This window comes from Rhinoraja longicauda, chromosome 13, assembly GCF_053455715.1.
Source record: "Rhinoraja longicauda isolate Sanriku21f chromosome 13, sRhiLon1.1, whole genome shotgun sequence".
Classification (NCBI taxonomy): domain Eukaryota; kingdom Metazoa; phylum Chordata; class Chondrichthyes; order Rajiformes; family Arhynchobatidae; genus Rhinoraja; species Rhinoraja longicauda.
Window position 1 is genome coordinate 11414156 of NC_135965.1, and position 22121 is coordinate 11436276.

Sequence of the window (22121 nt, forward strand, 5' to 3'; positions counted from 1 at the left end):
AGCATGTGGGACAATGATTTTGAGAGCAAGATTAGATCAGCGTTGCTTTCCCTCGCTCTCCGTCCCTCCCCCACCCTAATTCTCCGACTAGATTCACTGTGCTTCTGAATAATTTTACTGATTGTATGTCTCTTTGTCACTTACCTCTCAGCTTACAATGAACCATTCTAAATTCCCTTAACATCGCCTGCTATGATTAGTGTTTTCACACCTTACCCCTCCATATTTCTAGACTCCCTCTCCCCTGACTCTCAGTCTGAAGAAGGCTCTCAACCTGAAACGTCACCCACTCCTTCCCTCCAGAAATACTGCCTGTCCCGCTGAGTTACTCCAGCATGTTGCGTCTATCTTCAGTGAAAACCAGCATCTGCAGTTCCTTCCGACACATTCGCACAGCCATGATCTTTTTGGATGGTTGACAGGCTCAAGGGGTTTATTCACCTGTTCCTGCTCCTCTTCTCTATGCTCTTACACATTCTTATAAACAGGTTTGCTAACGACTTAAAAGGAAGGAAGTCTGCATGCTTACCAAGTCTGGTGTATGCGTGGTTGACATTTAACTGCCTTCTGAACTGACCGCAATTATGTAATATCTGCTGAACCATTCCTGCAAAGCCCACATCCCATCAACCACTGGATCCAAAACATAAATGAGACATGAGTACCTGTGGAAGATGGGTTAGTGTACACAGCATGGACTTGGCGGGCCGAAGGGCCTGTTTCTATGCTGTATCTTGATTTGCTTATTTCTCTGCCTCATTGTCTTCTTGCAATATTCTGAAATATGCACTGAAGAACATTTGGTTCGTGGCTGCAGATTTCTGGAAACAAAATTGATGATATTGACTTGACCCATTTCAGTAAGAGCATTTGGATATGCAATTTTAATGGCTTTCTCAGCTCATGCATTTTCCTGAAAGAGTCACTGATGTCGCTCATTTTTAACTCAGACGTTGATTCAGTCTTTGGGAACTGGGATAATTCAATGATCCGTTTCATTTTATAACAAAAAGGAACTGCAGATGCTGGTTTGTACCAAAGATAGACACGAAATGCTGGAGTAACTCAGCAGGTCAGGCAGCATGTCTCGAGAGAAAGTGGAATGGGCGCCAGTAAGGCTCGAGACCCTTCTTCATTTCTTCTTACTTTATTTCTTACAGAAGCAGGGGAGGACCAAAAGGGGTGGAGTATCAGCACTGAACCATTGCCAAGGACAGAGAGCAAAGAGAAAGGGGCACACGGTGCTTCAGGAGAACTGACCAAATCTCAGGAATGGGATTGTAGCCCTGAACCACCAGCGACCAGTCGAATGGGGAGGTCCTCAGTTAGCCCGACTCTGTTAGCTGGGAATAACAGTTCCGACACCATGCGTCAAGGTAACTAAATGATCGCCAAATACTGAGCTCTCCAGAATGTGCGTGAATGATCTTTTAGAGGTGTACAAAATCATGAGAGGAATCGATTGGGGTGGACACACAGAGTCTCTTGCCCAGCGTCGGGGAATGGAGAACCAGAGGACATAGGTTTAATGTGAGGGGGGAAAGATTTAATAAGAATTCTGAGGGGTAACTTTCTCACACAATGGGTGGTAGGTGTATGGAATGAGCTGCCGGAGGAGGTAGCTGAGGTAGTTATCATAATGTTCAAGAAACATTTAGACAGGTACATGGATAGGACAGGTTTAGAGGGATATGGGCCAAATGCAGGCAGTTGGGACTAGTGTAGACACGTTGGCCGGTGTGGGCAAGTTGGGCCGAAGGGTCTGCTTCCACGCTGTATGACTCTATGACTCTAACTGAAGCAATTGTAATGGTTATCTCAGCTCGTGGAATCTCCTGGAAGAGTCACTAATGTCTCTCATAATGGGGGGGAAACTCAGAAGGTCAGGCAGCATCTGTGGAGGGAGAAAGGATCCTTCATCAGAAATGGAGAAGTGAGAAAACAAGCATGTGTTAGGTTGCAGGAAGAGGAAGGATGAAGGAGAACTGGTGGGATATCTGTGATGGGGTGGAGAAAAAATAATTAACGAATAATTAAAGTTGGACCTGTCAGAAGCAGGTCACAGCAGATGCCGAAATTCTGAAACAAACGACCCAGCAAGTTAGGTAGCATCCTTGGTTGAGATAAACCGAGGTAATGTTACAAGTGGATGGACCACGTCTCAAAACTTGCGAATCCTGATACAAACATAAAAGACTGGTTATTTGAAATTGTTGAATCCAGTATTGAGTCCTGAGGGTTGCAATGTGTCTCAATGGACGATGAAGGATTCTTCCTCGAGTGGGTACCATTAGAGAAGCTTGGAGACCGTGAGGTCAATGTAGATTTTTAGATTTTAGATTTTAGATTTAGAGATACAGCGCAGAAACAGGCCCTTCGGCCCACCGGGACCGTGCCGCCCAGTGATCCCCGCACACTAACACTATCCTACACCCACTAGGGACATTTGCCCAGCCAATTAACCTACAAACCTGTACGTCTTTGGAGTGTGGGAGAAAACCGAAGATCTCGGAGAAAACCCACGCAGGTCACGGGAAGAATGTACAAACTCCGTACAGATGGTGCCCGTAGTCAGGATGGAACCTGAGTCTCCGGCGCTGCATTCGCTGTAAGGCAGCAACTCATGGGCGGCACGGTAGCGCAGCGGTAGAGTTGCTGCTTTACAGCGAATGCAGCGCCGGAGACTCAGGTTCGATCCTGACTACGGGTGCTGCACTGTAAGGAGTTTGTACGTTCTCCCCGTGACCTGCGTGGGTTTTCTCCGAGATCTTCGGTTTCCTCCCACACTCCAAAGACGTACAGGTATGTAGGTTAATTGGCTGGGTAAATGTAAAAATTGTCCCTAGTGGGTGTAGGATAGTGTTAAATGTACGGGGATCGCTGGGCGGCACGGACTTGGAGGGCCGAAAAGGCCTGTTTCCGGCTGTATAGATATGATATGATATGATAACTCTACCGCTGCGCCACCGTGCCGCCCATGTAGAAATGGGACGGAGAACTACAGTGACAGCTGACTAGCAACTCTGAATCATCTTTCCAGGCTGAAGAGACGTGCTCGGTAAAGGTTCACCAAACCCATCACGGCATGGTTTGGGAACAATTCCATCCAAGACCGTAAGAAATTGCAGACAATAGTGGACGCAGCCCAGGCCATCACACAAACCAACCTCCCTTCCATTGACTCCATTTACACCTCATGCTGCCTCGGCAAGACCACCAGCATAATTAAGGATGAGTCGCACCTGGCCACTCCCTCTTATCCCCTCTCCCATTGGGTGATGGGAGAGATGGGTGCTGGGCATCCGGGTGATACCTCCAAAGTTATAGAAGTGTGAAAACGCATACCTCCACATTCAGGGACAGTTTCTTCCCAGATGTTCTCAGGCATTTGAACCATCCTGCCAGCAACTAGAGAATGCTCCTGAGCTACTCTTTGGAGACCATCGGATTATCGTTGATCGGACTTTATAGGACTTTATCTTGCACTAAACATTACTCACAATATTCACGTATCTGTACACCATGGATGGCTCGATTATAATCATGTATTGTCTTTCTGCTGACTGGCTAGCACGCAACAAAAGCTTTTCATTGTACATGTGACACGTGACAATAAATTACACGTGACAATAGATTAAACTAACTAACTAACTATGTTTACTGAACACAATATAGTAAATTGGTAAATGTGAACATTGACTTGACTTCATTTAGGTAGGAGATGCGGAGAAATTTCTTCAGAGGGTGATGAATCTGTGGAATTCTTTGCCACAGAAAGCTTTGGAGGCCAAGTCAGTGGATATTTTTAAGGCAGAGATAGATTCTGGATTAGTGCAGGTGCCAGAGGTTATGGGGAGAAGGCAAGAGAATTTGGTTTGGAGGGAAGAGATAGATTTTTTTTAGATTTTCTTTTTAGATTTTAGAGATACAGTGCAGAAACAGGCCCTTCGGCCCACCGGGTCCGCGCCACCCAGCGATCCCCGCACACTAACACTATCCTACACCCACTAGGGACAATTTTTTTAAACATTTGCCCAGCCAATTAACCTACAAACCTGTACTTCTTTGGAGTGTAGGAGGAAACTGAAGATCTCGGAGAAAACCCACGCAGGTCACGGGGAGAACATACAAACTCCGTACAGTACAGCACCCGTAGTCAGGATCGAACCTGAGTCCTTACCGCTGCATTCGCTGTAAGGCAGCAACTCTACCGCTGTGCCACCGTGCCGCCCAGATCAGCCGTGATTGAAAGGCAGGGTAGACTTGATGGGCCGAGTGGCCTAATTCTACTCCTATCTCTTATTACCTTATGTCCTTATGACTGGCAAAGACTATTTGGGTCCCTGAATAGTGCCAAGGGAAGAAGTAGGTGAATAGGTGTTGTATCTCCGGCTACATGGGGAAGTGTAATGAGACGAGGAGTGGGTAGTGGAGATGGAAGAGTGAAGCAGTGTGGCGTTGAGTGAGCCGAATTGTGAAAGGGTAGTTGGAATCCCACTGAACGAGGTGGATGGTTCTGAGGATGCTCCATTGAAAGTGGAGAAAGATGAGGACAAGTGGAAGCCTATCCTTGTTGTGGCTGGGAGGAGAAGAGGGAAGACAATCTGAAGAGTCCTGTCCACTATAATAGAAGGGAGCCCAGAGTCTAGGAAGAAGGAACACATCTCAAAGGCACTGATGTGGAAAATCTCGTCATTAGGACAGGTTCGAAAGGGATGGAGAAACTGGAGAAACAGAAAGGAGGGTGGGATTTACGTTTGATTTTTTTTTCTCTTCCTCTAACCATCAGCACCAGATATAGTTGTTGTCTGAACAGCCTCAATGTCCACCCACCGGTGCCATCCCATGTCTTCCGTATCCTGAATGGTGGAGCAGGCTCAAAAGACCAGAAATGCCAACCCCGCTAGGTCGAATGGCCTACATAGGGGCAGCACAGTGGCACAGCGGGAGAGTTGCTGCCTTACAGTGCCAGAGACCTAGGTTCGATCCTGACTACAGCTGCTGTCTGTAGGGAGTTTGTGCACTCTCCCTGTGTCTGCATGGGTTTTCTCCATGTGCTCTGGTTTCCTCCCAGACTCCAAAGACATACAGATTTGTAGGATAATTGGTTTTGGTAAGTTGTAAACAAAAATTGCCCCTAGTGTTAGGATAGTGATAGCATATGGGTGATCACTGGTCTGCGCGGGCATGGTGGGCCTAAGGGCCTGTTTCCACGCTGTATCTCTAAAGTCTAAAGTTCAAAGTCTGCTCCTATGTTCTCTATGTTTCTAAGGTTACTAGTGTTTCTATGACATAGGCTTCATTTCTCCACTGTACAGGCATTGTCAGCCTAAGTCTTGTTTCCAAGTGATAGACATAAAAATAATAATAATAATAATAATCCATTTATTTTATATAGCGCCTTATCACATGCTCAAAGCGCTTTACAAAAACAATTAACATAGAAACAAACAGACAAACTATCCTGATGGAAAAGCGGCGAATACACAACGCCAGCGTCCTCTCACATCAGGGTCCGGCAGTAGACATTAAAAAGCACAAGACACACAGATATAATTTTTTACACAAAACAGCCATCACAGTGATTGCTCCAGGCACACCCTCACTGTGATGGAAGGCAAAGTCTTATCTCCTCCTCATTCTTCTCCCGTGGTGCCACGAGGTGATCGAGGCTCCCAACTTTTTGAAGCCCCCACCGGGCGATGGAAAGTCCCAGGGCCGAGCCGAGCAGGCCGATGAAAGTCCTGAGCCCCCACCGGGCGATGGAAAGTCCCAGGGCCGAGCCGAGCAGGCCGATGAAAGTCCTGAGCCCCCACCGGGCGATGGAAAGTCCCAGGGCCGAGCCACGCAGGCCGATGAAAGTCCTGAGCCCCCACCGGACGATGGAAAGTGCTGCGGCCGGGCCACGCAGGGCGATGAAGGGCCTGCGGGCGGGTTGATCGTACCTCGCGCTTCGGGGCGGTCGAAGCTGCTACGGCTGGAGCTCCCAAAAGCCGGTCGCCAGCCAGGGACCTGCGAACTCCCGATGTTGCGGTCTGCAGGGCCCACGGCCGAAGCCTCCGAGATGGTAAGTCCAGGCCCTGCGACCGGAGTCTTTGAGGTCGATCCCAGCTGGAGGCCGCCGACTCCACGATGTTAGGCCGTAGCGCGAACGGAGATACGACACGGTAAAGGTCGCATCTCCGTTGAGGAGGAGATTTGAAAAAAAGGTTTCCCCCAACCCCCCCACCACCCCCCTACATACACAGAATTAAAAATAAAACAAAACGTACATTTAACAACGACAATGACAACAAAAAAAACAAAAAAATGGTGGAGTAACTCAGCGGGACAGGCAGCATCTCTAGATAGAAGGAATGGGTGACGTTTCAGGCCGAGACCCATCTTCAGTCTGAAGAAGGTAACGGGGAGAACATACAAACTCCGTATGGACAGCTCCCATAGTCAGGATCGAATCCGGGTCTCTGGCGCTGCAAGGCAGCAACTTTACCGCTGTGCCACCGTGCCATCCATTGTCCCTTCCTTTCTAACTCCTCTTTATTTTCACAGAGTCAAAGACGAGCTGCAAGCTTGGCCGATCTGCTTCGACTTCAGGTGTGCCTCCTCCATCAATCACCCCTCTCAGGCAGTCCAGCGAGTTGCAACAGAGCCAGGTACCATCGCTACCCAGTCCAGAGTGACCTCATGGTTCAACATGCCAAAAACAAACGTTGTCACATGTCTGTCCTTCATTTTATTGCCAGCTTGTCGCTGTCTCCCTCTTTGTCAGTCATTGGCACTAGTAGGTTTTCACAAAGGCAGGACGCACTCAGTGGCTCATCTTTCAGTCTTTCGTTTTAAACAGAAAAAAAAACTTTTCATCCTGTAATATCTGACTGTGAACAAGATGTACTCTACATACATAAATATATAGACTTTTCTGACTTTTCATTGTTTTATGTGTGTTTTAGCAGATTTGTGTATCTTTAAAATGAACAAATCTGATAAAAAAATGTCTCCGATCTCTCTTTGCTGGTGTACATTTTTTTCGTCACTGTGTTGTCATAAAGACTTGCGGTGCTGTGATGTTTCGTTGCCAACCTGTACATCTTTTAGTGCAGTCAATCTTCTTTGTTGTTGTTGTTACTTGGTGATTTTGATGTGTGTCTGTTCTTTTTGCGATCATATCACATTTTGTGTACACTGCCTTTATTAAAACTGCAAAGAACATTTCACAAAAGGAGTTGGGAGCACTGAAAATCATTGCAATTAACAAGCTGGTGGGTTCACTTTCACAGGTCGTTCGATGAAAAGTTTTTTTCAGGAAACTTGCAAAAATGTAGGGTATTCTTTGAGAACCATATAAAGAAACTCCCGTTTTTTGCATTAGATCTTGTGACTGAGCTTCCAAATATGTGGCTTACTCACAAAAGTAAACAGGATTTTAGAGCTTGCCTGTAGCCCCAATTATGTGTAAAAATCTGAGGAAATATTGTTAATCCATTTAGCAAAGCAGCTTATCTTATGTGTAGGAAGAAAATTCAATACGGTCATTTAAGAGGCTATTAGATAGGTACTTGAAAATGCTGGGAATGTAAGCACAAGGATCTCTTGCAGGCAGAGGAGATACGTTTAACTTAGCATTGTGTATAGCACGGACATTATGGGCTGAAAGGCCTGTTCCTGAGCTGTACTGTTCTCTGTTCGAAATATATATAATCTCTAACTCAATATTTGATATTATGAAAAGCCATATCTTAAACATCAGTTGAAAAAATGAAATGGGACCCAAATAACAATGAACAGCCACATAAAATGTTTTGCAGGATATTAATGTTACATTGTTTTTTGACATTTAATCTCTTTACAGTCAGTGTTTTGTTTGCTGATGTAATCACGTAATTCCATACATATACTTTCATCATCAATGTTAAGATATACCTAGCCTGTCAACCAATGTATAATCTTTTTAATGTTCCTGTGTAAATCAAAGGCAAAAGTATAGCCTGTACTAATGAAGGTGCCCGACTGGTCAATGGTCATTTGGAAATTGGAGGAAAATCCTACAATGCCCTCTGTTCAGACGCACAGTGCTGAAATTGTTGAATTTTTAAATAATAACAACGTAACTTCCCTGATAATGTTTGGCATAGTGCACACACTGGAGATTAACATGTCAGAAATGTCCAGAAATGGTAAGTAATAAAAATTATATTCAGAAGAAGCACAGAAAGGGAATTCTGCTTCATATTTTAGATATTATTATGTACATTTAAGAATTTGCTCCTAGGAGTAAGCAATATTGAATCAATATGTCTCCTATGTTGTGGGCATTCTTACAAATTTATTACTCATTTCCAGTTTTCTGAAATTTCTTTGCACAAATCATGATTGCTTTACATTGGGCGATTGTTGGGCTTTTTGGAATTTCAGCTCTGAATTCTCCATTCAAAAATATTTCAACCAAGCAGTTGATTGCCTCATTGTAAATAGAAATCCTGTGGCTTCTGTGACGTAGCAGATTTATGCTGGATGACAGGTTGAAAACCTGTCCTAGTATCTGATCAGGCTAAAAGAATGTATCATAGCATGGGAAAAGAGGGTTTTGAGAAGGGTACTCAACCATGCTCACCAGGCAGAGAGTAAGACAGTCAACCCAAAAGAACAGTGTCCATTTTACATGAGATTGATCATTGAAATGGAAATGTTCTGATTATCTTTTACCATTGAGCGTACAGGATACAAAACTAGAGAGCATGCAGAACATATCACCTGAAGGTCAATAGAGATGCAGAATGTCAGTCATGATGTACACATTGCATGCATATTTATACCGGATGCAATTATCAAAGAGGGCATGAGAGCATGCAAAGTGAAATTACTGTGGAAATATGCAGAGTAGGCAGATCATGGCATCAATCATCGTCAGTCTTTTTCCATGGGTAAGGAAGTCTAAAACAAGAGGCCGTAGAATTTACGTGAGGAGTCGAAAGATTTAAAAGGCAGCTAAGGGGCAACTTTCTCACACAGTGGCTGACAGATACATGGGACGTGCTGAGCTTCAGAAGAAGCTGTCGAGACAAATATAATTATAATGTTTAAAAGATATCTGGACAGGTACATGGATAGGAAATGTTTAGAGGGATATGAGCTAAATGGACGCCCATGCGATTAACATGGGTAGGCATATTGATGAGCCTGGATGAATTGGGCCGGATGGCCTGTTTCTCTGCTGTATAAAACTATATGAAAAGTACTGAAGCCTTATTTCCACACTCCCCTTGAAACTCACTGCTCCTTATGACATTTCACCAGAAAATGTATTGTACAACTGTTTAACGTCTATAAAAAAGTGAATTAACAGTATGCTGTAATCTTAAATGTTGCAATAGTACCTGCCAGAGGAGGTAGTTGCGGCAGGTATTATCACAATGTTTAAGAGACATGGATAGGACAGGTTTAGAGACCAAACGTAGGCAGGTGGGACTAGTGTGGATGGGACATGTTGGCCGGTGTGGGCAAATTGGGCTGTGAGACTCCATGACTCTATTAATTTTAATTACATCCAGAAAATCTCATAGTCTGGCATCAAGTAATGTCCCAAGTGTGAAGGTGGGCACAAAATGCTGGAGTAACTCAGCGGGACAGGCAGCATCTCTGGATAGAAGGAATGGGTGACGTTTCGGGTCGAGACCCATCGTGTGCTGGAGTAACAAAGTTTTAATGTGCTCACAAAATAATACTCTTTGTTGTTGCTGGTTGATTTCGGCAGGTGTTTGTATCTTTTTAGAGTTTGTTCAGTTGGAAAATCCCGTGATGGTAGGACAGCTATTGAAGGACATTCCTGACATCAAGGCTACTGCACAAACCTCTTGTACTCAGATATGAATTCAACAGTAGCGATTTCCTTTGAGTACAGCATGGTTGACAGAATACACAGACAGGCTGCAAAGTAAAAAACACATGCAGGAAAAAGAGATCTATTCTCCTCAGTAACAAACAACTAGGGCGATAGCTGGACTTGAACAAAAAACCTAAGAAATAAGAACAAAGGTTCACAAACGGAATCAAGGGATATGGGGAAAAAACGGGAACGGGGTACTGATTTTGGATGATCAGCCATGATCATATTGAATAGGCTCAAAGGGCCGAATGGCCTATTACTGCACCTATTTTCTATGTTACTATGTTTCTACCTGGGCCTCAGTCCAGCTCTGCCATTCATCAGGATCATGGCTGATCTTCAATCTCAACACCATGATCGCTATTTCCATTAACATGGCTTGAGAGCAATCAGGTTTGTCTTGAGAGCAGTCAGTATTACGGTTGAAGAGGTGCTGAAGGTCCTGACTTGTATGAAGGTAGACAAATCTCCCAGGCCAGATCTGATATATCCGAAGGCACTAGAGAGAAAACTGCAGAAGACCTGGCTGAAATTTACGAGTCATCATTAAATACAGGAGAGGTGCCGGAAGACTGGAGGCTGGCAAATGGTGTGCCTCGATTCAAGAAGGGCTGCAGTGAAAAGGCCGGAAATTATAGGCTTAACATCTGTAGTTATAAAGTTCCCAGAAAGCATTAGCGAGGGATAGGATATACATGCATTTAGATAGATAGGGCTGATAAGAGAAAGTCAACATGGTTTTGTATGTGGGAGGCTGTGTCTCACAAATCTGATTGAGTTTTTTGAAGATGTGACCCAAAACGTTGATGAGGGCAGAGCTGTAGATGTTGTATACTTGGACCTCATGGATTTCAGCAAAGCATTAGATACTGTTTCACATGGTAGGCTGCTCTATAAGGTTAGATCGCATGGGATACAAGGAAAGACAGCTCAATGGATAGAAAATTGGCTCCATGGAAGGAAGCAGAGGGTGATGGTGGAAGATTTTTTTCTCAGACTGGAGGCGTGTGGTGTGACTCAGGGTTCGGTGCTGTGCCCATTACTGTCTGTCATCAATATCAATGATTTGGATGAGAATGTACATGGCAAGATTAGCAAGTTTGCAGACAATAAAAAAAATGGGTAGTATTGTAGATGTATTGTAGTGAAGATGGTTGTCAAAATTTGTAGCAGGATCTTGGCCAGGTGGGGTGAGGAATGGTTGATGGAATTTAATACAGATAGATGTGAGGTGTTGTATTTTGTGAAATCTAACATGGGCAGGACCTACACAGTGGATGGTAGGCTCCGGGTAGTGTAGAGCAGAGAAATCTAAGATTGCAGGTGCATAGTTCCTTGATTGCAGGTGCATAGTTCTAAGATTGCAGGTGCATAGTTCCTTGAAGGTGGAAACACAAGTAGATAGGGTGGTCAAAAAGGCTTTTGGTACATTGGCCTTCATCAGTCATAGTATTGAGTGTAGAAGTTGGGCGGTCGTGTTACAGTTATGTAAGGCATTGATGAGGCCACATTTAGAGTATTGTGCTCAGTTCTGGGCACTGTGTTAGAAAGGAATAGAGTCATAGAGTCATAGAGTCATACAGTGTGGAAACAGGCCCACACCAACCAATGTCCCAGCTACACTAGTCCCACCTGCCTGTGCTTGGTCCATATCCCTCCAAACCTGTCCTATCCATGTACCTGTCTAACTGGTTCTTAAATGTTGGGATGGCCCCAACCATCCTTCTTGGCAGCTTGTTCCGTACACCCACCACACTTTGTGTGAAAACGTTACCCCTCAGATTCCTATTAAATCTTTTCTCCTTCACCTTAAACCTATGTCCTCCGATCCTCAATTCGCCTACTCTGGGCAAGAGACTCTGTGCATCTACCCGATCTATTCCTCCCATGATTTTATACACCACTATAAGATCACCCCTCATCCTCCTGCGCTCCAAGGAAAAGAGTCCCAGCCTACTCAACCTCTCCCTATAGCTCACACCCACTAGTCCTGGTAACACCCTCGTAAATCTTCTCTATACTCTTTTCAGCTTCACAACATCTTTCCTATAACATGGTGCCCAGAACTGAACACAATACTGTAAATGCGGTCTCACCAAAGTCTTATACAACTGCAACATGACCTCCTAACTTCTATTCTCAATGAAGGCCAATGTACCAAAAGCTTTTTTGACCACCTTATCTACCTGCGACTTGACCTTCAAGGAACCATGCACCTGCAGTCTTAGATTCCCCTGCTCTACAACACTCCCCAGAGACCTAACATTCACTGTATAGGTCTTACCCATGTTAGACACCCCAAAATGCAATACCTCACACTTTTCTGTATTAAATTCGATCAACCATTCCTCCGCCCATCCGACCAATCGATCAAAATCCTGCTGCAATTTTTCACAACCATTTTCAATAACTGCAAAACCACCCACTTTTGTATCATCAGCAAACTTGCTAATCTTGCCAAGTATGTTCTCATCCAAATCATTGATGTAGATGACAAACGATCCCTGAGGCACACCACTAGTCACAGGCCTCCATTCTGAGAAGCAACCTTCCACCATCATCCTTTGCTTCCTTCCATGAAGGCAATTTTCTATCCATTCAGCTAGTGTAAGAAAATAACTGCAGATGCTGGTACAAATCGAAGGTATTTATTTCACAAAATGCTGGAGTAACTCAGCAGGTCAGGCAGCATCTCAGGAGAAAAGGAATGGGTGACTTTTCGGGTCGAGACCCTTCTTCAGACTGATGTCAGGGGGGCGGGACAAAGAAAGGATATAGGTGGAGACTGGAAGACAGTGGGAGAACTGGGAAGGGGGAGGGGAAGAGAGGGACAGAGGAACTATCTAAAGTTGGAGAAGTCAATGTTCATACCGCTGGGCTGCAAGCTGCCCAAGCGAAATATGAGGTGCTGTTCCTCCAATTTCCAGTGGGCCTCACTATGGCACTGGAGGAGGCCCATGACAGAAAGGTCAGACTGGGAGTGGGAGGGGGAGTTGAAGTGCTCAGCCACCGGGAAATAAGGTTGGTTGAGGCGGACTGAGCGAAGGTGTTGAGCGAAACGATCGCCGAGCCTGCATTTGGTTTCGCCGATGTAAAGAAGTTGACATTTTGAGCAGCGGATACAATAGATGAGGTTGGAGGAGGTGCAGGTGAACCTCTGTCTCACCTGGAAAGACTGTTTGGGTCCTTGGATGGAGTTGAAGGGGGAGGTAAAGGGACAGGTGTTGCGGTTGCAGGGGAAAGTGCGCAAGGATGGGGTGGTTTGGGTAAGAAGGGACGATTGGACCAGGAAGTTCCGGAGGGAACGGTCTTTGCAGAAAGCAGAAAGGGGAGGGGATGGGAAGATGTGGCCAGTAGTGGGGTCCCGTTGTAGGTGACGGAAATGTTGGAGGATGATTTGTTGGATACGCTGGCTGATGGGGTGGAAGGTGAGAACGAGGGGGATTCTGTCCTTGTTACGAATGGGGGGAGGGGGAGCAAGAGCGGAGCTGCGGGATATAGAAGAGGCCCTAGTGAGAGCCTCATCTATAATGGGAGAGGGGAAGCCCCGTTTTCTGAAGAATGAGGACATCTCTGATGCCCTAGAGTGAAAAACATCATCCCGGGCACAGATGCGGCGTAGACGGTGGAATTGGGAGTAGGGGATAGACTTTTTTCAGGAGACAGGGTGGGAAGAAGTGTAGTCCAGATAGCTGTGCGAGTCAGTGGGTTTATCGTAGATGTCAGTCACTAGTCTGTCTCTTGTGAAGGAGATGGTGAGGTCCAGAAACGGGAGGGAGATGTCGGAGATAGTCCAAGTATATTTAAGAGCATATATCCATAATATATATATATTCATTCAGCTATCTCTCCATGGATCCCAAGCGATCTAACCTTCTAGAGCAGCCTACCATGCAGAACCTTGTTGAATGCCTTACAGAAATCTATGTATACAACAGCTCTGCCCTCAATTACCTTTTTGGTCATGTCTTCAAAAATCTCAATCAGATTTGTGAGACACGATCTCCCAGGTACAAAACCATGCTGACTATCCCTTAGCAGCCCTTATCCATCCAAATGCCTGTATAATCCTATCCCTCAGAATACTATCTAGTAACTTTCTGACTACAGTTGTTAAGCTCATTGGCCTATAGTTCCCAGCATTTTCCCTGCAGCCCTTCTTGAATAGAGGCACAACATGTGCCACCCTCTAGTCTTCTGGCACCTCTCCTGTATTTAACGCCAACTCATAAATTTGCAGGAAAGATGTTGTCAAGCTGGAAAGGGTACAGAGAACATTTACAAGGATGTTGCCAAGACCCGAGGGTCTGAGCTGTACGGACAGTCGGGGACTCTTGTATTCCTTGGAGCGCAGGAGGATGAGGGGTGATCTTATAGAGGTGTAAAAAAACATGAGAGGAAAAGATCGGGTAGACACACAGAGTCTCTTGCCCAGAGTAGGAGAATCAAGAACCAGAGGGCTTAGGTTTAAGGTGAAGGGGAAAAGATGTAATAGGAATCTGAGGGGTAACTTTTTCACACAGAGGGTGATGGGTGTGTGGAACAACGAGACAGGTACAACGATAGGACAGGTTTGGAGGGATATTGGCCAAACGCAGGCAGGTGGGACTAGTGTAGATGGGACATGTTGGTCATGTGGGCAAGTTGGGCCGAAGGGCCTGTTTCCACATTGTACAACTCTATGACTCTGCTGTATAGCCATGTCCTAGTCAGGTCTGACTCCAGATCCACAAAAGTGCTGGTCTTAACTTTGGGTGGGAAGGCAATTAGGGGCAACCAACAAACGTTAGCCTTTCCAGTTTCATCCAATTCCCCTGAACAAATAAAATGCCACACAGACTCTAGTTTAGTTTAGTTTAGTCTATTGTCATGTGTACTGCAATGTCGTGGATGGCTGTGCAATGTAAAGCCAATAAGTAATTAAGTCCTTAAAGTTTTTGTTGCGTGCTAACCAGTCGGCGGAAAGACAATACGTGATTACAATCCAGCCAACCACAGTGTACAGATACATGATAAAGGGAATGACATGAATACCGTTTAGTGCAAGTTAAAGTCCAGTAAAGTCTAATCAAAGATAGTCCAAGGGTCTCCAATGAGGTAGATAGTAGCTCAGGACTGCTCTATAGTTGCTGGCAGGATGGTTCAGTTGCCTGATAACAGCTGGGAAGAAACTGTCCCTGACCCATAATTGTGAAGCCATAGTAACTGTTACCCAGCTACAAAGTGAGCCGTGAAGAAGCAGGAACCAGGACGGAGTATGGAGAAGAGCACCTCTCCACATAGGATAAATAACTCAAAATACAATCCTGCCTCCTGCTGCTGTCTGTACAGAGTTTGTACGTTCTCCCTGTGACCACGTGGGTTTTCTCCAGTTTCCTCCCACAATCCAAAGACGTGCAGGTTTGCCGGTTAATTGGCTTCGGCAAAAATGATAAATTGTCCCTCGTGTGTAGGATCGAGCTAGTGTATGGGGTGATCGCTGGGTGGTGCGGACTCGGTGGGCCGAAGGGCTGCATCTCTTTACTAAACGAAACTAAACTACAACCTCATCAACCATTCACCGGTGGTCCCACACATTACCAACCAGTTGTCACTGGCCATCATAACAGAACTGCTTGGCCAAAATCAAAGTCAATATCACGTAAAATCCCACACTAAATCTTGAATGAAATCCTACCCTGTTCCATTCCTTCTTGACTGCCATTCACGTTCCTTGACATCTATTGGTGTTTCAATGCAGTGCCACTCCACTGGATTCAGCATAGCTGATACAAGGTTGCTAACTCCGCGTCATGGAATCAGCCTTGATGGGCAGTCTGGAGCAGCTCCTGGCCTGGAAAATGCAGGAGTGGCCTTTACCATCTTGTCATGGCACCAGCAATCCCTGCAATCCACGGGAGGCAATGACTATCGTAGAAACCCGCTGCCCATTCTGTGTCCATGGATTCACCACCACTCCACCATGCCAACAGTTCAATGGAATTAGTGGGAGACTGTTGTCACTTCCCTGGGAGTCCTGCACAATGTGATGAATAGCCGTTCCAAGTTTTCACTAGTGTATTAGTGTAGATGGGACATGTTGGCTGGTGTGGGCAAGTTGAGCTGACAGGTCTGTTTCCACGTTGTATGACTCTATGACTCTCTCTCTCCCATGCCATGTCACTCTCACAATGTCCCAACCTTTGTCCTCAGGATTCATAAAAACATAGAAACAGAAAATAGGTACAGGAGTAGGCCATTCGGCCCTTTGAGCCAGCACCGCCATTGAATATAATCATGGCTGATCATCAGAATCAGTACCCCTTTCCTGCTTTCTCCCCATATCCCTTGACTCTGTTAGCCCTAAGAGCTCTATCTAACTCTCTCTTGAATACATTCGATGAATTGGCCTCCACTGCCTTCTGTGGCAGAGAATTCCACAGATTCACAACTCTCCAGGTGAAAACGTTTTTCCTCATTTCAGTCCTAAATGGCCTACCCCTTATTCTTAAACTGATTTGCCTTTGATTGTGGTTTTGATGACCGGTTAAATGCTTCCAGGCTCCTTGCAATGCTTTATAGCATGTGTGCTGGTTTTAAGCATGGCATGCAAGCTTTATCTTTCACTATATTTCACTATATTCACCACACTAGTACTTCACTGGCATTAAGACCTGACAATCCCAGGTGAGAAAATATCCCATTTAAAAATAAGTCTTGCTTCCCTTGCTGCTTTGATCTGATCCTTCAGAAATTGAGTTTCTCTCTCCAGACCATGTACGCGGACAGGATAAGTTTCGAGGGAAATGGGCGAAACGCGGGCAGGTGGGACATAGTGTAGATGGAGCACTGGTTGGCATGGGTAGGTTGGGCTGGGCATGAGCATGGGTGAATTGTGCCAAAGAGCCTGTTTTTGTGCTGTGTGACTCTATGACTTTGTTATTTTTAAAGCCTCTTGGTTTCTGTGGTATCAGGATGAATGTCACCACTTTCTGTAAAACGTCAGCGTTCCCCTGTTCATAGAGACTCTTGTCAATTGGTGAACGTTCAAATCACCGAATAAGAACAGCCCAAGTACCTCCATATGACCCATATATCCACATCTCACCCTCAGCCTCCACTGTACGTACATCTCCCACTCAGCTCACAGCAAGGTCAAGCCTTGTTTTTATTTTAACATAACATCTAACACTCCCGCACATGTGGAGAAGAATAACTGGTGTGGCCAATGTGGTGGATGGCTGTGCTATGTAAAGCCAATAAGTAATTAAGCCCTTAAGCAGCACAATGGCACAGCGGTAGAGTTGCTACCTTGCAGCATCTGAGACCAGGTTTCAATACTGACTCTGGGTGCCCTCTGTACGGAGTTTGTACGTTCTCCCTGTGACCACGTGGGTTTTCTCAGGGAGCTCCGGTTTCCTCCCACACTCCAAAGGTGTGCAGGTTTGTAGGTTAATTGGCTTCGGCAAAAATTGTACATTGTCCCTTGTGTGTAGGCTAGTGTTAGTTATGGGGATCACTGGTCGGTGGGGATTCGGTGGGCTGAAGGGCCTGTTTCCACGCTGTATCTCTAAACTAAAGTAAACTGAACAATGCTTAAAGCAACCACACACCTTATGGTATCTAGCTTCTTCATGGTCTTTGAATATGGCAATCTTTTAGACAATGGACAATAGGTGCAGGAGGAGGCCATTCGGCCCTTCGTGCCAGCACCGCCATTCAATGTGATCATGGCTGATCATTCTCAATCAGTACCCCGTTCCTGCCTTCTCCCCATACCCCCTGACTCCGCTATCCATAAGAGCTCTATCTAGCTCTCTCTTGAATGCATTCAGAGAATTGGCCTCCACTGCCTTCTGAGGCAGAGAATTCCACAGATTCACAACTCTCTGACTGAAAACGTTTTTCCTCATCTCCGTTCTACATGGCCTACCCCTTATTCTTAAACTGTGGCCCCTGGTTCTGGACTCCCCCAACATTGGGAACATGTTTCCTGCCTCTAACGTGTCCAACCCCTTAATAATTTTATACGTTTCGATAAGATCCCCTCTCATCCTTCTAAATTCCAGTGTATACAAGCCTGAGTGAATACAGTGAATACTTTTAATCTGTGATTGAGTTTGACTAGTGTAGTTGGGACATGTTGGTCGGTGTGGGCAAGTTGGGCCGAAGGGCCTGTTTCGACACTGTATCACCATGACTCCATGGCTCTATGACCCTATGAGTGGTGCAGGCTTTCTCCTGCCTCCCTAGAAACATTACTGTGCTTGATGGCAGATACATTCCATATGAGCCTGCATTAAATTGATACCTCATCAGATTATTGCACCCCCCACAATTATTGAAGGGCTATCATGACATCTCTACACATAGGACTTTGTTCCCAAGTGCCACTTGCCTTCAGTCTTGATTCTGATGATTGGATAAATGCTTCCAGGTTTTCATGTGGTGCGTCAGGCTTGTACATTTAATTTATTCTCTGTATTTCCCTGAACAATTTTGAATTCCAACCATTTAGGCAAAATGTACACCTGATTTTCTCCTGTCCTGTGCCCAATGTGTAATGGTATATCCTTGTACGCCACAAGAGGAATCTAGCAGCATAGTTCTTCTGTCCCTCTTTCCCCTCCCCCTTCCCAGTTCTCCCACTGTCTTCCTGTCTCCTACTACGTCCTATCTTTGTCCCGCCCCCTCCCTTGACATCAATCTGAAGAAGGGTCCCGACCTGAAACGTCACCCATTCCTTCTCTCCTGAGATGCTGCCTGACCCGCTGAGTTAGTCCAGCATTTTGTGTCTAACATCAAAAGGTTATCTCACTCTGGATTGCTGCCTCTGTTTTCCCATTACTCTGTGGATCCCAGCTGTTGCTTTTGTGTGCACTAATCAGCCCTGATTTGCAAGGCTGTTGAGAATGATGGCATTGTCTGAAATTGCTCGTTCCACAGTGCCACGTAATGTAAAGACAGAATTGAGATATTTCATCAAATTACTAGCCGGTGATTTTGTGACAACCTCTTCATGTTAAAACTGGGAGATTGCTTGGACTTGCTCATTCTCCACACTCACCATCCACGTCCCACTAAACCTGCTCCTACCTTGATTAGGACCTTTGCAAGGAAACAGCGGCGGCCTGATTGGAGTGCAGGGCCTTCCGATTAACAAATTGCTAAGAAATGCTTTGGCTGCTCGCAAAGCGCCACGTTCAGCCCAAGCTGTCAAACAGTTTAATTAATTGTGACTATCTCCACTGCTCACCAATATTTAAAGATTCATTCAGCACGCAGGTTAATAAAAATAAATAAATGATAGAATTAATAATGAACATTAAAACTACAAAATACATTTAATTTGACTGGATCAATTCAATAAATGTAAATTACTCACTCTACTTTGTCCCTATTTCTCACTATTGGAATGAATAGAGATATTAACCCGCAACAGTCTCAGGTTCAGTATTTCCCTGTACAACTGGTGGGAAACAACAGCAAGCTTACACTCATAGATTGCACAACAGAGAATAAAGCACAAGAATAGGATGCTCTGTCTGAAGAAGGGTCACTACGTGAAACGTCACCCATTCCTTCTATCCGGAGATGCTGCCTGTCCCGCTGAGTTACTCCAGCATTTTGTGTCTGTCAACAAGAACAGACCTTATGGCCCACGATGTCTGTGCTGAACATGAGGCCAAATTAAATTAATCTCCTCTGCTTGAATGGCGATCCCTCCATCCCCTGCATATTCATGTGCCTGTTTAAAAGCCTCTTAAACACCCCGATTGTATTTGCTTCCATCACCACCACATTCCAAGCTCCCACCACTTTCTGTGTGAAAAACATGTCCCTCACATCTCCATTGAACTTTCTTCCTCTGTCTTTAAAGCTAGGCCCTCTAGTATTTGCCATTTCCATCCCAGGAAGAAAGCTTTGACTGTTTACCCTATCTGTCTCTTGTGAAGTTATAAACTTCTATCAAGTTGCCCCTCATCCTCCGACACTCCAGAGAAAACAATCAAAGCCTGTTCAACCCTCCCTTTAAGTTAATACCCTCTAATTCACCCTTGACTCCATAAGCATTGATTGACAGTGGTACAGAGGAGTTTATACATTGATGAGGAGCACTAACTTCCTCATAGTCACAGTGGTACATGTTATAGAAACATGTAGCACAAATGCCTGCATTTGGCATTAGCATGGGTTTCAGTGGTAATTCAGTGGTCAGGTCATTTAGCTTTCAAATTTCAGCTGTAAAATTTAAGGGTTGTTTGGAGTTTCAAGCAGACCTCAGTGCATTTTGCAGAGGCTGTAAATTGTCAGTGGTTCTGCATTTTAGTCATTATCTACTTTTATCTACTGAGGAAACTCATCTCCACCATCGCCTCTACTGTTAATTCTCACCATTAGTGCACTGCAAGGATGCATTTTCATCTCCTTACCATGCTCACTACACACTCACAACTGTGCAGCCAAATTCTGCTCCAACGTCATCTTAAAGTTTGCAGATGACACCACCTTACTGAGCTGTACCTTAAACAAGGAGGCAGAGTACAGGAAGGATAAGGAGAACTTGGTGTCAAGACAAGAATCCCTCCCTCAATGTTAGCAAGAAGAAGGATCTAGTTATTAACTTCAGTAAACAAAGTGGTCATTCCCTAGTCAGCCCCAGCAGTGCCGATGTGCAGATGGCCGTGAGCTTCAAGTTCCTCGGTGAAAATCCCTGTGGCGCGGTGGCGTAGCGGGAGAGTTGCTGCCTTAAAGCGCCAGAAACCCAGGTTCGATCCAAACTATGGGTACTGTCTGTACGGAATCTTTACGTTTTCCCTGTGAAACCCTACATGGGTTTTTCTCCGAGATCTTCGATTTCCTCCCACACTCCAAAGACGTGCAGGTTTGTAGGTTAATTGGCTTGGTAATTTTTTTTAATTGTCCCGAGTGTGTGTAGGGTAATGTGCTGGGATTGCTAGTCGGCATGGACTCAGTTGTCCACATGGCCTGTTGCCACGGTGTATCTCTAAACTAAACTAAACTAAATATCATCAATCATTTGTCCTGGACAAACTACTTTGAAGCTATGGCCAAGAATGCTCAGCAGATCCTCTACTTCCTCAGAAGACTACGAATGTTTGTCACGTCAACATAATCTAGGACCAGCTATACCCTGGTCATTCCCTCTTCTCACCTCTCCCATTGGGCAGAAGATTCAAAAGCTCAAAAACACATACCACCTGATTCAGGAACAGCTTCTTCCCTTCTGTTATCAAACAATTGGACGGTCTTCTCATAAGCTACGGGTGAACCCCCGATCTCCCAACCTACTTCTTTGCAACCCTTGCACTTTAAAAAGAAATTGCACTCTATCTGCAACTGCAAAGCCATAATCTGTAACACTGTATTCTGCTCTATGCACTACACGTAGTGCATGTGTCTGGCTTGATTGTACTCATGCACAGTATGATTTGATTGATTCGCGCGCAAGCAAAGATTTTTCCTGTCTCTTGGGTCATGTGGCAATAATTAACCAATACCAATACCAATACCGATACCGATGCTGATACCAATACCGATGCCAATACCGATACCGATGCCGATGCCGATGCCGATACTGATACCGATACCAATGCCGATGCCGATACCAATACCGATACCAATACCAATGCTGATGCCGATACCAATGCCGATACCAATTCCGATGCCGATACCAATACCGATGCCGATACCAATACCGATGCCGATACCAATACCAAAATCTACTTGATTGAGATAGGAAATGCTCATGCCCCGTTTATCATCGCTCGTGACTTCAATCAAGATAACTTCAAGAACATGAATATTATCCGCATGTCTCCTTGCCCATGTGGGTGTCAACACTCTGGACCACTGCTGCACCACCATCAATTAAATCTACATGCATGATATTCATCCTTATGTGTGCTGATATCCAAAGTGGGTAAATAGCATTGTCAACTACAAAGTACACTTACAATCCAAAAAAACGTGAGATATGTGTAGGAAGGAACTGCAGATGTTGGTTTATACCAAGGATAGACACAAAGTGCTGGATGGAGTAACTCAACGGGTCAGGCAGCATTTCTGGAGGAAAAGTATAGGTGACGTTTTGGGTTGGGACCCTTCTTCAGACTCTGTAATGAGAGATATGTGCTCCCTTTACTGCAGGATACCAATGAACTGGTTGGGTTAATTACTGCAAAGTGGCAGCATTCAATTAAACCATCAACAGAAGCAGTGTTGGACACGAAAAGCT

At 45.1% G+C, this 22121-nt stretch overlaps 1 protein-coding gene across 6 annotated transcripts in view; it reads left to right on the forward strand.

Moving 5' to 3' along the window:
* nyap2a (neuronal tyrosine-phosphorylated phosphoinositide-3-kinase adaptor 2a) overlaps positions 1 to 22121 on the forward strand; it is a 150856-nt gene that overhangs the window by 110121 nt on the left and 18614 nt on the right. For 5 of the 6 annotated variants that reach the window (XM_078410343.1, XM_078410341.1, XM_078410340.1 and 2 more), the window contains 2 exons: positions 1161 to 1376; positions 6550 to 6653. In XM_078410343.1, coding sequence (XP_078266469.1) covers positions 1161 to 1376; positions 6550 to 6653 — 320 coding nt within the window. The remainder of the gene's footprint in view (positions 1 to 1160; positions 1377 to 6549; positions 6654 to 22121) is intronic. The other variant, XM_078410345.1, reaches the window with a different exon arrangement.